Below are 21,586 nucleotides of genomic sequence, written 5' to 3' on the forward strand. Positions count from 1 at the left end.
CAAGAAGAGCTTGGGTTCCAGCACCACAGGGATCTGGGAAGCAGTTTGAGTCACAGGAAAAAGCTAGCTGGAACAGGCTGCCTGTCCATGCTGCCTGTCTCCTAAAGCTGTTCTTGGGGAAAGTCCCATCTGTACCTCCTTTATTATGCGTTGTCCTTTATTTTCCCAATTGCATACACCACCCTCTCCCCTCTCCACCCCCCACAGCAGAGAACAGTTGAGCCAGGAGAAGCTGAAGAAAACAGCTTTTTATTTGTTACTATAAGAACCAATTACAGAATCCGAGGTTAAAAAAACGGACAAAAGATCTTTATTTCTGAGAATTGGCGTACAAAAGGCGGAGAGGGCACAGGGAGGGAAGGAAAAGAGAGAGCATGGGCTGGGGCTGATGCCAGCTTAGGCTTAGGGGCCTCAAACTCCAATTAGGAAAGTCCGGACACCGGACAGGAAGAGAAACCCCCATTAGAAAAAAAAGATAGACATGGCAGTCATGGCAGTGCACGTCCCCCTCCCCCAACCACCACCTCCTATCCATTTACTCTTCCCCCTCCCCCATCCCCTTTCACAAAGGGAGGCAAAATTTTTAAAAAATTAAAAAACCCTCCCCCCAAAACTGTCCAAGACAACTGTGGGTCCTACCCCCCAAAACAGGCTAGGTTCCCACAATGGGTCAAGTTCCTGCAGTGTGCCCTCCACCACCAGGTGTGGAGAAGCGTGGGAAAGGGACAAGCCTCCAAGTGGAAACACCAGAGGGCGCCCAACCCCTCCCAGGACACACACTCACTTGCTCCCTCCCTCACTCACTCCTTTGATACTAGAGGGAAGGGAGGTTGGATGCCCTGGGCACCCGCCCTCTAGCTTTCAGCCCACCTCCCTTCCCCCACAGATGCTCAATCCTCCAGGACAATGGGCTCATTGGTGCTGGCAGGATGTGAGGGTGCAGACAGTGGGACTGGAGGCCGCACTGCAATCAGTGGTGGCTTCACCTTCAGGGGCAAGTTGGGCCGGCGGGCAGCGCGCCGCATTTCCAGATGGGTCAGAGCCTTCCGCAGGGCCCTGCCAGGAAAAGAAGAGTGGAATGAAAAAGGCTAGTAAGACTCTTGAGGTGAAACCCCAGATTTCAAACTCCAGTTCTGCCCTCTGGCCCATTCTTTCCTGACATCCCCATCCCGTACCCAGTCCTCCTGGAGCTGGTCTCGCGCAGAACTGGTATTATCCTTACCCACCAATCTGGGCTGTCAACCTCTCAGCCCCTCCCATGGTGGCCTCTCTACCTGGTATCCTTTGTGGCCACAAACACCACCGGATTGGGGGCATCAGCTGGGTTTAGTTTTTGACGCTTGGCTGCTGGCTGTGAGCCGGAACGAATCCCTGAGGCCAGAGGCCTTCCGTTGGCAGAGAAGGGGACCCCTGCTCCTGCCATCTGGAAAGTGGGGGGGGTGGGGGGCAGCACAATGAAAGAGGACTCACAGATTCCAATCAGAAATCAAAGCCCACCCAATCAGTCTGGCTCACTCCAGCTGTCAACTCACAGTTTCATAGGCCCGTTTCACCATAATGCCCCCCAGACCCCGGTTCTGGGTCAGCTGGTTTCTGTTGATTGGCGTCTTGGTACCCCGAGGTGTTTTTGGTTTCAGAGGCGCCTGGGCCACTGCCAAGGAAAACATAAGAGAAAACTTTCATGCTTTCTCTTCTCTATGTAGTTTCCCTGGGCATCCCCAAAAGCAGTGATAGGAAGAGGGGTCTGTCAAGCAATTCGCACATGAGTGTGATCTTATCATTCACTATGGGTAGTTTATGAGAACTGTTATTAATGAACAAAAGCATAGGCTGTTAGACTTAATCTCGTTGGACTTTGATGGTGAAAGGATGACAGAGAACCTGACACCACCTGACCGGTTCGTCCCCTACCCAAATCTTTGACGATGGTTGCCAGCGGCAGCCGCACCAGAGGATGAATCTTCAATGGAGTCTTCGCAGCCTTAGGAAGTCGAATGGAGCCTAGAGAACAAAGAAGAAAATTCTTGAAGGGGCTTCGCTATTCAGGCCTCTCCTATGGCCAGGAGCCACATCTACTCGCCTTCCCAAGCACTGTGGCCTGCCATCCCTGCTGTCATTAGACCTCCAGAGAACAGTGGTCTCTGCTCTGCTTTCTGGCCAGAGCATCCCGACCTGCCACTAGCCCCACCACTCCTGCCCTTACACTCCGCCTTGATGGCATTGGCATTGATAGGGGCATAGGGTCGTCGGGCAGCCCTCCTCGGCTGTAACAGGTCCCTGCACATGCGTCTGGCCAGACGGGTCAGCTTTGTGGTCTGGAGCAGGAATGTTTGCCTGTTCTTAGCCAGCAGCTTGGCCCGGTTGGCGCTAGTCGTATAGGGAGAGAGACTCTGGGCTTCAGGTCTAGACAAATGACCCCTCGAGTGTGGCTCCTGGAAGAAAGACATGGGAAAAAGGGAGAGCCCGGATGGACACTGGGGCTCTTCTTTCTTCCATTCTCCACAAAAAGCAATTTGTTCCTGCCTGATCTCCTCACTGCCATCCTGACCTCCCCATCTCTCCAACCACCACCAAGCACCCCCTCCCCACCCACATCAAACCATCACCATTTAAGGGGTTGGGTGTTCTGGCTTTCACCTAAAGCTCCCATCAATATGCTTAACTGCTCTCCCCGGCCTGTTCCCCATCAGTCCTTACTGTTGTTCCCCGAGCAGCTCCCTCAAGCTGGGTCGGGGTCTTCAGCCCCCCATACTTCTTCCAGTAGATCCAACAGGAAGCACAGAGCCGGCACTGCATGTTGGGTGGGCCCCAGGCGTACCACTGGGCAGACTGTGTGGCTGCAGGAGCACGGAGAGAAGGAGGAAGTTTGGGAAAAATAGGTCACCTGAGCCCCTCAGGTCCTTGGGCCAGAGAAGACCTTACCCACCCCCAACATCCCTATCCTTCCCTGGAACTCACTGTGGCAGCTCTCGCAAGTCAAGCCTTTCTGGAATCCAGCCCCATTCATGCCGGGTTTCGAGCCCACAGAGATGATCTGGTTAGGATTTGGCTTAGTACTAATGGGAACAGTGTGGGGAGAAACCAGGAACTGGTCAAGGAAGAGAATCCTATTTCCACCTCGTGTCCATCATCATTTGACTCTTTGACCCTGACTCCCACCCACCGCCAATCTCTGAGAAAAGCATGAGCTGGAGGAGAGAGAAAAAGAATGCACCAGCCTCCCCCACCTACCACACTTACTAGGTAGGGATATAGACTTGTTTTAGTTTGCTGTCTGCTTCAGCAGCTTTCAACCTTTTCTGCAGGAAGGGAAAAAAGAAAGGAAGAGGCGGATCAGAGCATCTCTGCAGGAGGATGTCATCAACTCCCCAAGGCAGAGGTGAGCAGGAGGCCCCTGGTCCAGCCTCCCCAGCCCAGCCCGTACCTGCTGAATATAGCGGTCTGTGGTTTTCCACATGTAATAAAACTGGACTATGCTGGCGAGTGACTTCCAAGGCAGCTAAGGAGACAGAGGGAAGAAGCAGAGCTGGCATCTGGCCCCAGGTCCTGGTTCCCTCACCTGTCATCTCTTCCACGTCTCCGCCCGGCCCCATCCACTTACGAAGTCCTGGCGAATATCATTGAAGTCCTTCCCGTACTTCTCCAGGGCCTCCTCAAACAACATGGCCTCGGAGGCAGACCACTCCTCCATCTCATCCCGACAGAGCACCGGGCCCCCCTGGGGCACCAGGGTGGACATGGCTTTAGCCAAGTCATAGCCGTTCCTCTGCAACGTATCCATCGCATGGAACTACAGGGAAGGCAGGAAACAACGCTGACGGCCCAAACCCCTCTGCGCCATGCCCTCGGAGACCCTTCCTCTCCGGTCCCAGGGCTCAGCAGGTCCCCAAGGAGCCCAGAATGTCTGACTGCGCAGCCGTATCTGCTCACCAGCGTGATATCTCGGGAGGCGGCGGCTGCACTCATGTGCAGGCTTGGCTGCCGAATGGAGCTGCTGCAATCCAGGGCTCTTGCAAAGGTGCCCACAGCTCTGAGGGAGAGATTGAGAAGTCAAGAAAGAAAGAAGGCATGAGTGGGCTGAGGAACCAAACCAAATAAGGAAAACACCCATGCCAAGAAAAAAAAAAAAATCGAGTCCACCTCTGAGAATTCGATGCAAGATGTCCACACCGCCCCCAGCCCATCTTCCCCATCCACCCACCCCTCACCGGGCCACCACGAGAAACTGATCAATCTGCCGGTCTGTGAGAGGGTTGTCTGGGTCCCAGACCTTCATCTCCATCTTCTGTTGGTTCCGATTATCGGATTCCCCTGGGGAACAGGGCGATTGCAACATCAGGGACAGGGAAAGGAGGGTAAGTATCTTGACACAACAGTACCTCGTTTCTCCTTGTCTCCCGCTCGGATTCTGTCAGCCCTCTCAACTCTCAGACTTCTCCTCCCACCTGTGCCCAACTGTCCCTCTCAGGTTCCCAGGGTCTCGTCGCATCAAGGTGGCAGGAGAGAGTCATGAAGACAGGGCAGCAAACTATTCCACAGCACACCATTCACAGACACTACTGTGTTCCGTGACCCAGCAGCCGTATGGTCTGTCCTGTTGCTTACCCTCTGCCAGGCGATCTGGGATCTCAGCTTGGTATTTGCAACCAACTCTGATCTCCCCCTGATCAGCTAGAAGTGTCTTCTGCACAGGGTCAAACACCAGTGAATAAAAAAAGCAGTCCTGGAGACAGGAAGAAAAGGTTAGCAGGCAGCAGTCCTCAGGGGCAGAGGGCAGTAGGGAAGACCCAGAGTTCCCAGAACAGGCAGTCTGTCAGCCTACACCTCGGCACAGTTCTACTTTCCTCTGGCCTCGTTGGGCACACCCACCGCCCCCCTCCTCCCAGGACCTCTCTCTCACCTCCTTTTCCAGGTATTGGCTCAAGATATCCGTCTCATTCAGGAGGGTCACACTGCATTTCCCCCTACAGAAAAGAGGTCCGAAAAACCTGGGTGAGCTCCTCGTTCCCTCTCCACAGCATCTCCAATACACCCCCCCCATCCCCCCATCTTCTGAACAAGTGCAAGCAGGCCACAGTGGCCTGGATCATCCCGTACCGTATGTGTGTGGCTGGTAACGATTCAAACTGCCGAGAAAGAAAAAGCTCCCGGTGCTTCAGCTGATGTCGCTGCTGCTCCGATACCCCTGGCTGCTTTGATTCTTCCTCAAACTCCCCTGGGAGATGAAGGAGGAAGAAGCCAAGTCAGAAACTAATTCAGAAAGAAGCCACCCTGGAAACTCTAACCCAGGGAAAACACCTTCTATTTACCAGCTGGTTTCTCCGCATTCCCCAGGCACCTGCCTCTCACAGCTTTAGTCCACCAGCTTTCCCACTTAGCGCTCTTCCCCATCACAGCGCTCCAACTCCCCATCGCTAATGTTTTGGGAATAGCTGCTGAGAGTGCACAGAACGCCACAGAAACCCATCCCAAACCCAGGCGCCAATGCTCAGAAGCCACTCATAAAGCACAAATCTGCCCACACGAGGCCCGACAAGAATATCACACTTGTCTCTCTTGCTAAACCAGCCTGAGGTCCAGAAACCCTACAAGGTGAAAAATCATCACACAAGGTTGTGCTTACCAGTTCTTTTCAGATTTCAGGACTCTCTTTCCTCTTAAACATCATGCAACCCTAACTACCCTTCACTGTCCACTTGGCTAATGATAAGTTTGTGGGGCTTCCAAGGCCAGGACCTCTCAAGCCAGGGCCAACACCTTCTTCCCCAGGCACTGCAACTCTGCCCTGAAGCCTTGGTGGAAAGGGTTAACTTGGCTGGGGGCCAACCAAACCAGGAGGGGGCAGGACAGCCACAGGCCCAGGCTCATTGGTGCATTGTTCCCAACCTCAGGGAGAAGGGGGGTGGTGGGGGTGCAGCAGGCTCCACCCCTCGCCTGTGTGCTCCGGAAACCCTGGGCTAAGGCAAGGGGGGGACCACACCCCCCCACCCCCTCTGATTGGACAAGGCCAAGGTCAGCCCCTGCCAGATGGGGCTGTAAACCCCAGAGGGCCAGAGAACTTGGTAGGCCTAGCTCCTCCTTAACCCCTTCATGCCCAAAGCTGCCTGAAATAAGGAAAATAATTTCAAAAGGAGGAACACGAGGAAGAAAGAAAAGAAAACCAAACAAGGAAAGGAAAAAAGAAACTAAAGAAAACAGAAGGAAATATGTTTTTTAAAGGAAGATGAAAGCATAAAGAGAGGGAAAATAAGGCAAAAGGCAAAGATGTAAAATGGAGTGGTGAGAAGACAGAACAGCTGAGGAAGAGGAAAAAGGGCAAGAAAACTTTCCTAGCTTCCTATTCTCTCCCTTCAATGTATTCTCATTACCTCGTGATCACAAAATTAGGCTGTTTCCCTATTACGCAGGCTTCTAAGTACAAGCTCTTCCTCTTCAACCTTGACCTTTACAATCAGCACTCACTGTCCCAATGTACCCAAAACTGTCCCCAAGGGGTCCTGCTTCTCTAAACCCCTTCCCCATCCCCTATTTAAATACTATCATCTCTTTTACACCCTTCATTCAGATACACAGTCTCATACAAGCCATTTTCTGGCTTTCCTTATCATGGTCTCTCCACCCTGCTTCCAACCCCAACGTGTAAAAACAGGCCTCCCTCCGCAGACCAGGCATTTCCCACCCCCAAACTCACACCCCTGCTTTTGGGCATGCTACCAGGGGAAACACCTGCAGGGACATGCCTGGGCCTCAGACCATGGGGAGGGGGAGTGGGGGGGGGGTGTTAGGGTGAGGTGGGGGTGCACAGACACTCACTGGCATTGCTATCAGCCAGGCTGTTGAGGCTACTAGAAATGTCCCTTCGCCGGAAAAGGCACACAACCTTTGCCTCCACGTTTCCGTTTGCAGTCTAAGGGGATAAAAAAAATGGCAGTTAAAATTGGTCATTTTAAAGTGGAAACTCAGGGAGCCTAGGTGGCTCAGTGGGTTAAGCCGCTGCCTTCGGCTCAGGTCATGATCTCAGGGTCCTGAGATCGAGTCCCACATCGGGCTCTCTGCTCAGCAGGGAGCCTGCTTCCTCCTCTCTCTCTCTGCCTGCCTCTCTGCCTACTTGTGATCTCTCTCTGTCGAATAAATAAATAAAATCTTTTAAAAAAAATAAAAAAATAAAGTGGAAACTCATAAAGAAGAAACTAACCACCGTGAATAAGGTTCTAAGGGGTGTAAATAGAAAGACCCGAAAAATTCTGAATAAAGAGACTTACACCTATGGACAGACTTCTGAATTTTTTTTCCCCCCAGACTTTCCCTATCCTTAGACCCCCAGAGATAGAATAGGTACGTTCCCACCCAACTCTCTAAACCTTTTCTGAATACATCCAATGAATGAATGGATGAATATGAATGGGCACTTAGGATCCCTTTGGTTCCCCGCCCCCACCCCCTGGCTTCCACCTGAAGTTAGTGACCTCAGAAGAAAAAGACACCCCCCTCCAAGGGGGATGGGGAGGCAGGACGGGACAGAGGTGGGGCTCTGCTCCACTCACCTTGTTGAGCTCCTCAATCCGTCTAACCAGGTAAGGATTGCTAGAAGAATTTTCAAAATAGACGTAATCTGTAGGAGGAGGTGGGGAAGCATCGGGAAGATCAGAGGAGGTGATGGGAAAGACTGAGCACCAGGGTAGGAGAAAAAGTAGGCCTGAGAGGACCAAAGGATAAGGGTCCAGGTAGCGAGGAGCCTGAAATGTGAAAGTGCAGAGACTACCAGAAAACAAGGGGTTCCACCCGTGACCACCTAGTTCTTTTATCAAATCCTTCACTCAAAAGTGAGCCTTAAGAGACGAGAAGCAGTCCCCACAACTCAACGAAGGAGTTGCACCCCTGTCTCGGCCAAGAGAGCAATTGTTACTGACTCTAGCGCAGGGTCCTCGTCTTTTAGATCCCAGGCGCACAATAACGACCGGGGGGCGGGGAGGAGGAAACCGCCCGTCGGTTCCCGCTCAGGTGGCAGAGCGGTCGCCTCGGGCCGCCCCCCCCCCCGCGCGCCCCCTGCGTGCCCTGTCAGTTCCTTCGGAATCAGTTTCCCAGGCCCCACTCCCCGACCCAGGGGCTCCCCGACGCAAGCCTGAGAGTGCCGTCGGGGCTGCCCGCAGCCTCTCCGGGAGCCGCGGCGCCCCGCCGCGCTTCGCCGGCCCCGCACCCTCGCTCCCCGTGTTCCCGGTTCCGGTTCCGGTCCGCGCTCGGGACCACGCCGCCCCAGGCGCGGCTCCCCGTGCTGCCGGGTGCCGAGCCTCTCCAGCCCCGGACCCCGACCTCTCCCTCCGCGGACCCCGCAGCCCCTGCGCCCGGTACTCACCCCCCACCCGGTACATGTTGGCCGCCATGGCCGTTCCCGCCGCCGCCTCCGGCCGCACAAAGGGGTCCGGGAGGCTCGCGGGGGCAGGGCTCGGCTCGAGGCGAAGCCCCGAGCGCGGGGCTGGCGCTTCGCGGAAGTCTCGGTCGGGCCCGCGCAGCCGGCACCTCCGCTGCCTCAGCCGTCGCGGTTCATCCCGGCCCGCGCTGTCGCCGCCGCCGCTACCGCCTCACGCCCGGGACGCCGAGGCCAGCGCCGGTCCGCTCGGCCTCTTCCGGAACGAGCTCGGCTCCCGCCGGACCGGAGCCAGGCTCCGGCTCCCCCGCCCCCCCGCCGTCCTCGCCAAGCCCCACCAGACGTAGGGCTCTGCCGGCCGCCGGGAAGGCTTGCCCTGCCCGCCTCGGGGTTCGCCTCCTTCCGGAACACCTTCGGCCGATCCGGAGAACAAGGCCCGGCGCTCGGCTCAGGTCGGAGAGCGAGACCCCAGAGCTCGGCTACTTCCGGAAGAGATTCGGCTCCCTCCGACCAACCGCGGCCCGGCGCTCGGTTATTTCCGTTGCAGCTCGGCCCCTCCCCCGAGGGCGGGAGAAGAGTTGGGCTTAACTCTCTCCTTGCCCGAGCCCCGCAGCTCCGCCTGCGGCCCCGAAGGACTGGCGCGCCTTCGCGCTCCGCCGGGTTATTTGCAAGCGGCTTTGCCTGTTATTTGCATGAGTGGCCTACGCTCCCCTACCCTTTCCAAACTCCTCTTTTTCTTCATCGCCACCCCCACAGGGCCCCGGAGGCACCCAACCGAGCCCCACAAAAGGACTGGGAGGCGACTTTGCTTTTGGTTTATTGCCCCTCAGCAGGCGGCGGGAGTCAGGGCCCAGGCTGGGGCTGCCCGGCTCAGCCAGCGGGTCTCTACAGTGTGTGCGGGGGTGCCATTCGCCCCCTCCAGGGAAACGCGCAATCGGGAATGTCTCGAAGTCCAGGAAAGGTCGGCCCCTGGTCCTAGGGGTTTCGGGTGGGGCGGAGCCGCGCCGCAGAGCCGGTGGGTCCCCTCCCGCAGCGGTCAGACGTCGAGAGAGGAGGCGGGGGACAGGGAGGGCGTTCGAGAGGGCGTGGCGGGCGCCGGCCCCGCGCCCCCAGCGCCCAGCACTCGCCATTGGAAGATGCTGGCATCCTTGCCCCCCAGCGAGATGAGGTGCGAGTCGTCGTGCGTGAACCGGACGCTGGTCACGTGGCTGCCGTGGCCGCCGTACACGAGGCTTGGCGCCTGGGCGAGAGGGAAGACGAGTTGCGGTGGCCCCGGAGCCCCGGGCCTATCCGGCCCGCCCGGCCCCAGAGGCCCCAGGAGGCCTCACCTTGGCGCGCGCGCACGGGTACTGGAACAGGTGCACTTTGCAGAAGTCGTCGGCCACGGCCACCACGCGCTCGTTGTGGGAGCGACACAGGGAGTTGATGTCGGTGCCATCCGAGCCGTCTGGCCACACGCCTAGGACGGCGGCCCGCCTCAGTGAGGCCTCTCCCCTTGGCCACCCACGGCCCCGGGCCGCACCATTCCCGGCGCTCAGGCAGCCTCGGCCACCCACTGGCCACGTTCCAGGCAATCCTTCCCAGTCCCGACAGCCCAGGGCCTGAGGGGCCTCCCGGGCTGGATCTGCCAGTTTCTCGACGCCCACCCCTCGACGCATGCCCCGCATTCCAAGCCCAGGCCGGGCTCCACCTTGCCCCCGACTCCCCCACCCCTCCCTCAAGGTTCCAAGGCCCTGCTCACCATAGACGTGGAAGCCCAGCACGCAGGTGTAAGTGGCCCACTCCCGGTCTCGGCTGTCGTAGCGATTCCTCAGCAGCTTGCAGCCTCCAACCACATCCCCTGGACAGAGGGAGCCCACCCAGCTCAGCTCTAACCCAGCCCTCAGTGGGGAAGACACGGAGACAGGGAGGCTGGAAAGACCTGCGTGTGATCTGGTCACCGTGGTAGCAGCCCTCAGCCCAAGCCAAAACCTAGCCCCATGTGCTTCCTGAATTCTTGGCTCAAGTTCTCCTGACAGCTTCTCATCAGTTCCTCCTCCCTAGATAAGTCAGTCCCTCCACACCTGCCCTGACAAACTTGTCCAAAACAACCTCTTCCTAGTACATTTTTCAAGTCCTCATGGGGAAAGATGTGTAAAACTGGGGGAGGGAGGAATCCCAAATCATAGTGTTTCTCCTCTGTACAATTCCAACCCATCTCCCCCTCTCTAAGCCACAGCTCCTCTACCTACTCTCCTTCAACCCCTCCCAACCAGGAGCACCCCCTGCCAAACAAATGAAACCCACCAGGTTACCCATTCCCCATGTTCTCCCTTCCTTCCACTCACAGTAAAGGATCTCATAGTCCCCAGAATTGGACATGATGAAACTCCCATCCTTGGACCAGTCAAGGTGAGTGATGAAGCTGGAGTGACCCTAGGAGAAAGGGTCAAGAGACTAAAAATGTAGATACTGTTTCCCTTCCTCACATGCCCCTTAGTGCACGAGACCCCCTTCAGGGAGTTTACCTGCTCTGGCAATGCCCCCCCACCCTCCAGCCCAGCCTCCTCACCACACAGCGGCCAAAGCGGCTGGACTTGGCCCCATCACTGGAAACGCTATAGATGTAGATCATGTTGTCATGGGAACCGATGGCCAGGTACAACCCATCTACAAAGACACTCACTCAGAGAGGGAAGGGCCAGGGATAGGTCTAGGTCTGGGGTAGGGGGTGGCTCCCACCTGGACTATACCGGACCACTGAGAGCTGCTCATTGCCATCAGTGATGTCCGACACAATCTCTCGGGTCTCTGTGTCCAAAACCAGCCACCTGGAAGGGAGGGGGTGGAAAGCCCGTGTGAGGTTACCTGTCCTGGTCAAGGTGGGGGTTGGCAAGTTGGAGAGTCTCAGAGACACCAACAGAAAGGCTGTGATGTGGACAAGTCACCACCAGTTTTTTTGTTTTGTTTTTTTAAGAGAGGGAGAGTGGGGGAAGGGGCAGAGGGAGAGGCAGAAAGGGAACCTTAAGCAGGCTCCATGCGTAGCACAGAGCCCACACACTCTGTGGGCTCGATCTCACGACCCTGATGAGATCATGACCTGAGCCAAAATCAAAGAGTTGGATGCTTAACAACGGAACCCCTCAGGCACCCCCAACACTCAATTCGTACGCTAGGAAACGGGAAGGGGCCGAGGAGAGAGAAAGGCTGAGAAGCTTCTGATGCCTCTAAGAAAGGAGGACCTAATGGAGTCGCAAGCCTGGCACTTCCCTTTGTTAGTCTCTCCCAAACCCTTCCCACCCCCACTGCTTCTCTATCCTAAGCTGCCACCTCCTCCACTCCCAGGTTTGGAGGGGAGAGTGGTTGAGTGTGATGACAGTTGCCACAGGAGAGCAGGGGAGGCCTGGGCTGCAGAGAAAAGCACTGAGGAGGGAGAGGTGCAGTTGGGGCCCCTGAGCAGGAAGGAGCCACACTCCTCCCCCCTCCCGCCCAACCCCCCCCCCACACACACACACACCCCATTACCGGGGAAGCCTTCCCATACCTCCTGCTTGCCCCTCCCAGGAATCCTGGCTCCTCTCACCTCCCTGTGTTCAGTCCTACAGCCACAACTGCCCCACTGGGGTGGAAGTCAGCACAGAGACCAGTCTCCTGGGAGCGGGGAAAAGGTGAATTTAAGAAGATGCCTTTCTAGGGACGCCTGGGTGGCTCAGTTGGTTGGACGACTGCTTTCGGCTCAGGTCATGATCCTGGATTCCCGGGATCGAGTCCCGCATCGGGCTCCCAGCTCCATGGGGAGTCTGCTTCTCTCTCTGACCTTCTCCTCACTCATGCTCTCTCTCACTGTCTCTCTCTCAAATAAATAAATAAAATATATTTTTAAAAAAAAGAAGATGCCTTTCTAGGGAAGGTTCCCTAATGGACACCTCGTCATGTTGGTAACACCAAAGCCTTCTCCTCCCAAGGATGAGACGGGGAGGAGAGGGACAGTAGACCTGGGGTGGAGGCAGGGTGTCCCTGGAGCTCAAATGAGGTGATACTCAAAATATTTAACAACCAGAACTGAGCTGGGAAGCTGTTCTAAAGAATTAACCATTTGTTGCTGGAGCGAGGGGGAGGTCGGGGGGCTCAGGGGCAGGGGGGCAGTGTTCAGGGGGCACTGGAGGCATCTGCACAGCAGATTTTAAGTAGCCCATTTGGCCATACCAGTACAAACTGGCTGCCTCCAGGGAGAAGGGAAGAGGATGTTAGGGAAGGAGTGGTAGCCACAGAAGCCATGGTGGGTGTGGCATTGGGGAGCCAGGGACACAGGGCTCTACCTTGAGGTCAATGCTCCAGGCCAGTGCATGGCCCTCCCCATCCCACAGGCAGAGCTGCCGGTCGTGGCCACAGGTGAGGAAGCGGTTCTGGAAGGGATGCGTGCAGAGCCCCCAGAGCTCATCTGTGTGGCCCTGCAGCAGAGCACAGCCTGTAACCTCTGCCCCGCCTCGGTAGCTCTTCCCACCTCCTCCCCGGACCCCTGGGGGTGGGGGGCCAACCTGGATTACAGGAGAGAAGCCCTGGGCCAGATCTCCCCTCAGCAATGCATTCTTCGTGGTTCCCACCAGCAGCTCAGAGCCCAGCCCCTCCGCAATGGCCCGCACAGCCCCAAAGTGTTCAGGAATCTGCGGGATGGCGGCAAAAGTCAGGGACCCACTGGCCATTCCTCTTCCTCCTCCCTCCCCTGACACCAGCCTAGCCCTCACCTCCGCCTCCTGGAGGGCCACCAATCCCGGCCCCCACTGGACCAGCCGGCGGTCCCGTCCGCCGCCACTCAGCACAGTCCCGTCCCGCCGGAGACACAGGGCAAAGATGGAACCTTCGTGAGCATGGGCCTGGGCCACAATCCCGTAGGTCTCTGTGGGCAAAAACATGAGTTGACAAAAACATCTTGGCAATCGGGGTGCCAGGAAGTGGGCCACTGGAGTAGCCCTGGCTGTCCCAAACGGAGTAATAACTCCCAGCTGTTGAGTACCGGCTGAACACGGTCTCTGATCCTCGGCTACTATTTTTCCCAGTTTACAAACTGGACAACTGAGGACCAAAGGTGTGAGGTAACTTCCTAAAGGCCAAACAACCAGAGGCAAAACTGGAATGTGAACCCAGAATCTGGCAGATTCGCAAAGCCCCAGCTCTGCCCCTTTGCCACGATGTCCCTACCCTGCTAGACAGCCCTCCTAGAGGGCCCCTAGACAACCATCAACTGTCATGGTAAAAAGAAAAAAAAAAAAAGAACATCCTCTTCTCTATTCCCACAGACCCTCTGGGGTACTAGACTCCCCAGAAGCCACCACCCTCAACCGCATACCTTTGGCCCCACCCCTGCCTGGGGTTCTGGAATCTGAGAGGCTCCGCCCCCAGGTGAGAATGTTCCCCTCTGAATCCCCAGTGAGAATGTCTCCATCCGGGAGGAACACAAAGCAGGGGATAAACTTGGGTTTCTTGTATTTCTGGGGGAGAGGCGAGCAGAGAGCAGGGGTCAGAGGGAAGGGCGGAGACCGGAAGTCACGGACCATTGCCATTTGGGGGGACCAGGGTCTACAGTACTCAGCCCAATACCTCCACCCCCATTCTGTCCTCCCACACCACCCTGCACCCATCCACGCCTCACCCCAAAGACACCCTGTTTCCGGGTGAGGGTCCCGTTCCCAGGAACCCCTGCTCCTCCACTCCAGTTCCAGAAGTGGACGTGGGATTTCCCGCTGGTGACAATGCAACTGCTGTCACGAGGGCTGAAGCCAACGGCCAAAACCGAGTCATTGGTACTCTGAAGGGAAGACACCAGATTCAGCCGTCCCAAGCCCTGAGCACCCTCACTTTACTCCACTTTTCAGTTTGCATCCTGACAGCTGGTCTGCGGAAGCTCGGAAACCCCAAGACAAGCCTTCCTTCCGGACCCAGGCCCTGGTCCCCTAAGAGCGCCCCCCCTCCCAGTCACTCACGATGCCAGGACCACCCTAATGCCTGACACGCAATGGATCTCTCCGGAGACCAGAAACTTCCATAGTTCCCTTTCACAGCCTCGGAGAGGCTAAGAGGCTTCACTCCAGGTGACCCAGCCAGAAATGACGTCAAGGTACAGGGAAGTCTGGAGTTCGCTCTGTACGCCCCTGCTCTCAGCTCCCTAACCTCACGGCCATGCCAGGCCACCTGGACTCCCTCCTCACCTTAATCTCAGCCAGCTTCGTGCCTCGGCTGCAGTCCCACACTGACAGCATGTGTTCATTGGAATCATCCACGACACAAAGAAAAGCACCCTGATCCTGAGAATGGGGGACACATCGGTGAGGCCGAGTGAGGCCTAGAGGGGTGTGGGCTCCCAGTCATTAGGCAAGGGCTGCCATCACGGCTGGAACAGGCAGGAGGAATGGACACCTGTCCCTTTCTCAGGAAAATCGGCTTGGGGTTGGGGGTGGGGTTCAAGAAGGCCAGAACTTTGGAGGCATCACTGGTGAAGTTCAAGGAGGTGCCTGGGCAAGGAAGCCGGGGATCTAGAGGCTTTGGGGCTGGCTCACCGCCACTGAGAAAGCCAAGGCTCCCACGCCCCGCTCGAAGGCCCCCAGTCCAATCTCCTGCAGCTTCAGTAGGGTCTCTGAGTCCCAGACGTGAACCACCGGCTGCAGGGGCTGGGGGCGTCAGAAAGGGGTCAGGGACTCGAAGGAAAGCCAGGCTGGAATTTCATCCCGTCTGCCTGGTATTGGACTTTGGCCTTACCTTGCCATCTTTATCCACTCCAGCTGTCTGTCCTGAAGCTACACGGACACCATCCGGGTGGACGGCCAGGCTAAGTGGGGGAGGAGACGCTCTAGGGAAGGGGGTCGGTCTCTCAAGACCCCCCAGGACACGTCCTCCGTGCTTGGAGAGCCCTCCTGCTCCTCCACACCCACCCAGACCCCGTTCCTGCCAAGGCCACCGCCCCCATGCCTAGAGCTGCCCACTCCCAGGCCCTGGGCCCCTCACCATCGAACGCAGTCCGTGTGGCCCCGGTAATGTCTCTGGCCGCCACCTCCAGGGCCCCCTGGGCCTCCCTCGGGCCGGTACAGCACCACCACACAGGCAATAAAGTAGACCACCTCCCCAGAGCGCAGCACAAACAGATTAGAGCGGGAGTCACGACCCCTGTACCCATAACTGGAGTGGGGATCACAGTCAAGGAAAGGGTCAGACCAAGGGCAGAATGAGGTAGAGAGGGGGCAACAAAAGAGCTTCTGGCTGGCAGCACCATCAGCAAAGGATGGTAGGGGAGGAGTCAGAGGGCTTCCTGATCCCACGGACCCGGGGGGAAACCATCGAGAAGCTGGGGGGTCCCCAAGATGGGAAAGGTGGCTCCCGTGGGACTGGAGGGGGCAGGATACACCCAGTCAAGGCTGAGGGTCTCCGGGGGTGGGCCGCTGGGCAGCTCCTCAAGGCTGCGGATGCCAGACGGGATGTACATGGTAATGGGGCGGCCGCGAAGGAACATTTTCACTGAGATGCCTTCTACAGAGAGAAGGGGGGTGTCAACCACCACCCTGCAGCCTCCCTTTCAAGAAAACTCTACCCACCACACCTCACAGGTCCCCCACAATAGCTCCTGGGGCTGTAGCCCAAACCCCAAATCTGTCATCCCAGCTCTTCCAGACTCCTCTGTACATACCCAAATTATAGTTGCTCCTCCGAGACCCAGGACCCCCAGGGCTGGAGAGAGGTTCTTTCCCCCCACGGCTGTTGGGAAGAGAGAAAAGCAGAGGGATGGGGTCAGGTTCCAAGACCTAAGTGGGAAAGGGCAGGACACAAGAAAGGAGGTTCCTCTAGATACCCAACAAGGTCTGCCGGCCGTTAGTCTGCATTCGGAGCATTCAGGGCCCCCAGGAGATGGGGACTTTCATCACTACATAAGAGATGAGAAGATTTAGACTAAAGGGGCAGAGCACATGGCACAAAGCCCTAAAGCCTGTGAGAGACAGTGCGGCATGGCAAGGTTGGCCCTCTCCTCTAGACCACCAGGCTTCTGGTTGACCTTTTCATTTCTCCATCTGTAAAATGGGACCAAAGTGAATCCAGAAAGGTACACCAGCCCTGTCTTTCAGGGTCTGGGATATGAGCCAGAAAGTCCTTCTCTCACCAGAGGAAAGTAACAGGTGAATTCCCCAAACAGCGCTCACTAGATCATAAAGCAGTAATGTTTCTTGAGAGAATAAAGGAGACCAAGAACAGGACTCGAATAAACACTCAGGGGGCCTGAGCCCTTTCGGTACTCTGAGACAATTATACTCAGCCACTAGGATTTCCCCTTGCTCTCTAGAAATAAAGCCTGTTAGGACGCTTGGGTGGCTCAGTTGGTTAGAAATAAAGCCTGGTAGATTGGGGGAGGGGGTGGAGGCAGGTGGAGCTGAGGGGTAGGGCTGAAACTCCGAAAACAATCATCTGTGAAAATCAGGACAGCTTTCGGTACCTCTTAGAATCTTGGAAGGTTTGCGGTGATACAGTAGAGCCGGAGTCAGGAAGAGTAGGGTTTGAATCCAAGCTCTAGCTGTGTGACCCCAGGCAAATGACTTACCCTCTCTGAGCCTGCTTCCTCACCTGGCCAATGAACAGCAAGAGACCACCTACCCCCCAAGGATGTCGTGGGAACTGAATGAGGTGGAGAAGGTCGAGGGTTTAACACAGGGCCGGGTACACAGCAGGTGCCCCAGGAGCACTTGTTCCTTTCTTCCTGTTGGGCAATGAGGTCCCCCCACCCCACCCAGGGAATTGAGGTGAGGGATGTGGAAAATCAAGAGCCTGAGCCTGGGGTGGGTGGGGTAGAGAGGGGCGGGGGGCGGGGCAGGCTGGCCCACCTCTCCGTGCTCCCTGACCGCAGCAACAGGTTAGCCGAGGAAGCTGCCTTCCGGGAGAGTTTCTGCCGAGGCCGCTCTGAGGGGGATGAGGAGGAGGAAGAATTTCTCCGTGGCCTGGTAGGAGCATAGTGAGCAGGTCAGGATCATTCCCTCTGCTCGTGCTCCCCAGTCCTCCCAGCCCTCCTGGCTTCTGCCGCAGGACACTTACGTGTCAGCGCGCTGCGGGGACTGCACAAGCCTGAGGATCCCCGGGGGGCCAGGGGAACCAGCACCACTGCTGCTGCTGCCCCCTCCTTCCGACTGGGTCCCACCAGGCTCTTCACTGCCCCCCTGGGGGGCTGGGGGCCCATTGCTCAGGCTAGGGGGGCCCGGGGATGGCTCCGTCTCCACCTCGGTCTCGGTCTGGGTGCCCCGGCTCACCAAGGAGGGGCCGCACGTGGGGGGCAGTCCTGGGGGCGCGGCAGGGCTGCTGGGGAGACAGTGAATCAACCTGATGCCCCTAGAGATCCCTGGAAGGAAGAGGGTGTGTGACAACAGGCATACCTATCTCGGGTTGGAGCGGGTGTGCCAGGGTCCTGCAGGGGGTTGGGGGGCGCGTGCAGCCGCAGCAGGCGGAGGGCCTCGGCCAGGGCTGCCTTAACCAGCTCCATCTCCTTCTCTTGCACCTGAAGCCGCCGGCTCAAGGACTGCAGGGCCTCCTGAGCAGGGCCCTCACCTGGGAAAAGGGCAAGAGGCACTCAGAATGTACCCACCACGGGGAGAAAGGGTTGAGGGGATGCTGTCTACCCCCAACTTTGCATTCGTCCAATAGGACTACCCCCTTCAAGCAGCCCCAGGCTTGGAGGGTGGCCCAGAGGGGAGGAGACGGGTGGTAGAGGATCAAGGGCCTCCTTCTGGCCAGGGCGGGCGAGGAGTCTGGCAGCGCTCCCTTCCTGCTGCTGTCTCAGCCTCCGCAAAGACAGGGAGTACCGTGGAGTACCAGGGGGGAAATATGGAGTACTGCCCAGGAACGTGGGAACCACAGAGTGAGGCGCAGCGCGGGTGAAGGATGACGGCCCACCCCAGAGCAGACGCCAGTCTCCAGGGAAGAGAGAGAAACTGAGGAGGGGGCGCGAAAGGAGAGGGGGACACGAGAGTACAGTCGTCTGAGGGCTCAGACGACCAGGAGAAGAGATCGAGAATGACCGGAGAGGGTATCAGCGGAGACGCAGTCATAGAGAAGGTCCCAGGGTAACGGGTCAGAAGTAAAACGACCCACAAAACCAGGAGAAGAGGCCCAGAATAACGCAGGGGACAGAGAAACACCCAGGGGCCCAGAGTAACACGGGGAGTGGATGGCGTTGAAGAAGTTGGAAATGACAGCAGGAGATCCAAATAACTAGGGAGAGCGACCTGAGGACCAGTGGAGGATGCTCAGAGCCCCTGAGGCCGAGAAGCACGCGGGGACGCCACCAGACAGCCGTGGGGCTCTGGCAGCGGCCGACCGGCCGGCGCTCCGGGAAGGGGCACGCCGCCCGCCCCGCCCCGTACTCACCGGGCCCCCCGGCCCCGTCCATCCGGCCCCCGGCTTGCTCCGAGCGGCGGCGGCGGAGGAGGCTTCTAAGCCGCCGGGGCCATGGCCAGGGAGAGGGGAAGGGGAAGCACCCCGGGGCGCGCGCGCGCGCGGGTGCCGTGCCACCCCCCGGGGGCGCTGTCGGGCGAGGGGAAAGGGCCTGGAGGGGGCGCTGTGGGGCGGGGGCAGCAGGCTCCGGGGCCCGCCGGGGCCTCGGACTCTCCCGGGGCCGTTCTCGGCTCCCGGGGGTGGGGTGGCGGGGCCGTCCCGGGCCCCAGCGCCGCGGCACAAACAGGCGCCGGACGCGGAGCCGCCAGGAAGCGCGGGAGGGGGGGCGGGACGAGGTGGAGGGGGGAGGCCGGGCCGCCTGGTAACCCCTCCCTGTCCGGGCCTCGCCGCTCGGGACCCGGGCAGGGCCAACTCGCTGACCCCCGGGCCCCCTCCGGGCCTCCGCCCTCCAGGCCCTTCCGGGATCCCCGCCCCCGGACTCCCTGGGGTCCTTGTCTCCGCGCCCCAGCCCCTAGCCCCTAGGGCCAGAGCCGACCCGCCCCTCCCCACTTCCGCGAGGGGCAGGGGCGGGGTCACGAACTGGGCCCTTAGCCCGGGGGCGGGGCTTTCCCTAAGGGGCTAGGCCAAGGCATCTCGACTTGGGACTGGCAGGAGCGGGGGCAGCGGGTTATTAAGGCTGGGGGGGTGGGCGGATTCCCAGGGTATTGGGGTCAGGGTGGCATTAGCCCAGCTCAAGCCGGGCTAGGCTGACTCAGCATCCTGTCCCTGCCAACCTTCGTCCCCGACCGCTCTGCCTTTCCTTGGGCAGAGATGGGAGATGGCGCCGGTGTTGCCCCTGGTGCTGCCCCTCCAGCCCCGCATCCGTCTGGCACAGGGGCTCTGGCTCCTCTCCTGGCTGCTGGCGCTGGCCGGTGGCCTCGCCCTCCTATATAGCGGGCACCTCCTGGCCCAGCTGTGGCTCCTCCGCACTTTCTTGGCTCCCTCCTGCCCCTTTGCTGCCCTGCCCCAGGTGGCCCTGGCTGCCGGTTTGGGGGCTCTGGGCACAGGACTGGTGGGTGCGGGAGCCAGCAGGGCCAGCCTGGACGCGGCTCAGTACCCTCCCTGGCGAAAGGTTCTGGGCCCCCTGCTGGTGCTTGGCACTGCGGGCGGCGGGGGTCTTCTGATCCTAGCCCTGGGGCTGGCCCTGGCTTTACCTGGGAGTCTGGACGCTGGGCTGGAGGATGGCCTGGGGACTGCCTTGGCTCACTACAAAGACACAGAGGTGCCCGGACACTGTCATGCCAAACGGCTGTTGGATGAACTCCAGCTGAGGCACCACTGCTGCGGGCGCCACGGGTACAAAGACTGGTTTGGCATCCAGTGGGTCAGCAGCCGTTACTTGGATCCCAACGACCAGGAGGTGGTGGAGTGAGTGTTTGGTTTCTCCCCTCCCCCGCCCCTCCTCCTAGCCTCCTTCCCCTCCCTCGCCTCCTCCGCCCTTAAAACCCACCTCACCCCACAGGCAATAAATAGAGCTTAGGGACTGAGAGAATTGGTTACAGATCTGCCATTTATTAGGTGTGTGACCCAGGGCACATTACCAAACTGCTCTGGGCCCGTTTCCTCCTCTGTAGTTTGGAGATCATAGGACCCACCTTACAGACTTACTGTAAAGATGAATGAATTGTGCATGCCTCACACTGCATGCGGTGGTAAACCAGTCAGGAAAGGTCTCTCGTGTTGTTTCCCTTCTCAGCTCCTGTGCCCTGCAGTTTCTCCCCCTGGCCTCTATTTCCAGCCATCCTAACACCCCTGCCCCTCCCCTTGCAGCCGGATCCAGAGCAACGTGGAAGGCCTGTATCTGATCGACGGTGTCCCTTTCTCCTGCTGCAACCCCCACTCGCCCAGACCTTGCCTGCAAAGCCGGCTCTCGGAGCCCCACGCCCACCCTCTCTTCGATCCCCGTCAGCCCAACCTAAACCTCTGGGCCCAAGGATGCCACGGGGTGCTGCTGGGGCACCTGCAGGACTTGGCGAGCGTGCTGGGCGGCGGGCTGGCTGTCACCTTCCTGCTGCAGGTGAGTCAGCCAAGTGTCCAAGGGCTCTCCCCTCCTCAGGGGAACACTCGCTGCCTCCAGCGCTGGCCCCGGGAGCACTTGACCCACACGGACGTCTCTCCCCTTGCCTTCCCCACAGATCCTGGTGCTCCTGGGCCTGCGGTACCTGCAGACGGCCCTGGAGGGGCTTGAAGGAGTCATTGACGCGGAGGGAGACACCCAGGGCTATCTCTTCCCCAGCGGGCTGAAGGACATGCTGAACACGGCATGGCGACAGGGAGGGGTGGCTCACAGGCCCGCACCTGAGGAGGCCCCACCAGAAGAGGCACCCCCTGAGGAGGGTCTCCCTGAGGCCTAGTGGCCTGAAGCTTGGGGTGGAGACTGGGAGGGGGCATGGGGAGGGACGGACAGGACTGAAAACCTCACAACTCCTTACCGAGCCTCCACATGATGGTGGTGGTGGTGGTTCCTGGGATTAGAGGAGGAGCGAATGTCAGTCACAGAGTTGGATGGGGTGGAGGGGCATTGGCGAGAAAACTAGGTGTCCAGGCCCTAGCCCCTGTGGCTAAGAGCCACCCAGGGAACAGAAGGCACCCAGAGTGTGGGGAAGGAGACGCGGGAATGACCGGAGACTGCTCCTTGCACACAGATTCAATAAAGCTTTTGGATGGAAGCCACTGACCTTCCTCTTCAAGGGGGTGGGGGGCCCTGGGAGAGCTGATTTCTGTCTGACAGAGAAGCCAGGACGCCCAGGTTTTTGGACTCTGGTGAGGGTCAAATGCAAGAAC

General features: G+C 58.6%; 3 protein-coding genes across 8 annotated transcripts; 1 reads left to right on the forward strand and 2 right to left on the reverse strand.

The window, feature by feature from the left end:
• Positions 1 to 233: 233 nt before the first annotated feature.
• MTA2 (metastasis associated 1 family member 2) lies at positions 234 to 9,027 on the reverse strand. The gene is made up of 18 exons (XM_082748122.1): positions 8,354 to 9,027; positions 7,545 to 7,612; positions 6,814 to 6,907; positions 5,098 to 5,215; positions 4,901 to 4,964; positions 4,606 to 4,723; positions 4,209 to 4,311; positions 3,931 to 4,030; positions 3,602 to 3,790; positions 3,425 to 3,499; positions 3,241 to 3,299; positions 2,959 to 3,056; positions 2,698 to 2,837; positions 2,204 to 2,432; positions 1,912 to 2,001; positions 1,533 to 1,651; positions 1,275 to 1,423; positions 234 to 1,056 (listed from the first exon to the last, which is right to left on the reverse strand). The coding sequence occupies exons 1-18, from the start codon at positions 8,379 to 8,381 to the stop codon at positions 891 to 893; spliced, it is 2,007 nt and encodes a 668-aa protein (XP_082604248.1). The 5' UTR covers positions 8,382 to 9,027; the 3' UTR covers positions 234 to 890.
• A 24-nt stretch (positions 9,028 to 9,051) lies between these two features.
• Positions 9,052 to 19,278, reverse strand: EML3 (EMAP like 3). 6 transcript variants are annotated; one of them, XM_082748119.1, is made up of 22 exons: positions 18,737 to 19,278; positions 17,746 to 17,917; positions 17,411 to 17,668; positions 17,203 to 17,316; positions 16,976 to 17,078; positions 16,020 to 16,087; positions 15,739 to 15,862; positions 15,344 to 15,514; positions 15,098 to 15,167; positions 14,899 to 15,009; positions 14,551 to 14,646; positions 13,995 to 14,150; positions 13,692 to 13,833; positions 13,090 to 13,241; positions 12,883 to 13,008; positions 12,664 to 12,795; positions 11,928 to 11,995; positions 11,087 to 11,175; positions 10,917 to 11,014; positions 10,693 to 10,780; positions 10,107 to 10,205; positions 9,052 to 9,605 (listed from the first exon to the last, which is right to left on the reverse strand). In XM_082748119.1, exons 3-22 carry the CDS (start codon positions 17,550 to 17,552, stop codon positions 9,067 to 9,069), a joined length of 2,688 nt encoding a protein of 895 aa, XP_082604245.1. In that variant the 5' UTR covers positions 17,553 to 17,668; positions 17,746 to 17,917; positions 18,737 to 19,278; the 3' UTR covers positions 9,052 to 9,066. The 6 variants fall into 6 exon arrangements, with proteins under 6 accessions (XP_082604245.1, XP_082604244.1, XP_082604246.1 ...); XM_082748118.1 differs by having other exon boundaries at positions 17,411 to 17,671; positions 18,737 to 19,275; XM_082748117.1 differs by lacking the exon at positions 16,976 to 17,078 and adding an exon at positions 9,694 to 9,824 and having other exon boundaries at positions 9,165 to 9,605.
• Positions 19,279 to 19,357: 79 nt separating this feature from the next.
• ROM1 (retinal outer segment membrane protein 1) lies at positions 19,358 to 21,471 on the forward strand. Its single transcript, XM_082748123.1, has 3 exons — positions 19,358 to 20,170; positions 20,573 to 20,819; positions 20,938 to 21,471. The coding sequence occupies exons 1-3, from the start codon at positions 19,581 to 19,583 to the stop codon at positions 21,154 to 21,156; spliced, it is 1,056 nt and encodes a 351-aa protein (XP_082604249.1). The 5' UTR covers positions 19,358 to 19,580; the 3' UTR covers positions 21,157 to 21,471.
• The last annotated feature ends 115 nt before the right edge of the window (positions 21,472 to 21,586 follow it).

This window comes from Mustela nivalis, assembly GCF_964662115.1.
Source record: "Mustela nivalis genome assembly, chromosome: 9".
In the NCBI taxonomy this organism is placed as follows: domain Eukaryota; kingdom Metazoa; phylum Chordata; class Mammalia; order Carnivora; family Mustelidae; genus Mustela; species Mustela nivalis.

Excerpts from the sequence above, each read along its gene's own strand:
- MTA2 (XM_082748122.1), bottom strand. The coding sequence starts at position 8,381 with ATGGCGGCCAACATGTACCGGGTGGGGG. Across the intron at positions 4,312-4,605 it reads CCCAGATCGCCTGGCAGAGG|GGGAATCCGATAATCGGAAC; the intron begins GTAAGCAACAGG and ends CCTGTTCCCCAG. Across the intron at positions 3,057-3,240 it reads CAAGTCTATATCCCTACCTA|TACTAAGCCAAATCCTAACC; the intron begins GTAAGTGTGGTA and ends TGTTCCCATTAG.
- EML3 (XM_082748116.1), bottom strand. The coding sequence starts at position 18,758 with ATGGACGGGGCCGGGGGGCCCG. Across the intron at positions 13,242-13,691 it reads AGGCAGGGGTGGGGCCAAAG|AGACCTACGGGATTGTGGCC; the intron begins GTATGCGGTTGA and ends TTTTGCCCACAG. Across the intron at positions 11,015-11,086 it reads AGTGGTCCGGTATAGTCCAG|ATGGGTTGTACCTGGCCATC; the intron begins GTGGGAGCCACC and ends GTGTCTTTGTAG.
- ROM1 (XM_082748123.1), top strand. The coding sequence starts at position 19,581 with ATGGCGCCGGTGTTGCCCCTGGTGCTGCCCCTCCAGCCCCGCATCCGT. Across the intron at positions 20,171-20,572 it reads AACGACCAGGAGGTGGTGGA|CCGGATCCAGAGCAACGTGG; the intron begins GTGAGTGTTTGG and ends CTCCCCTTGCAG. Across the intron at positions 20,820-20,937 it reads CTGTCACCTTCCTGCTGCAG|ATCCTGGTGCTCCTGGGCCT; the intron begins GTGAGTCAGCCA and ends CCTTCCCCACAG.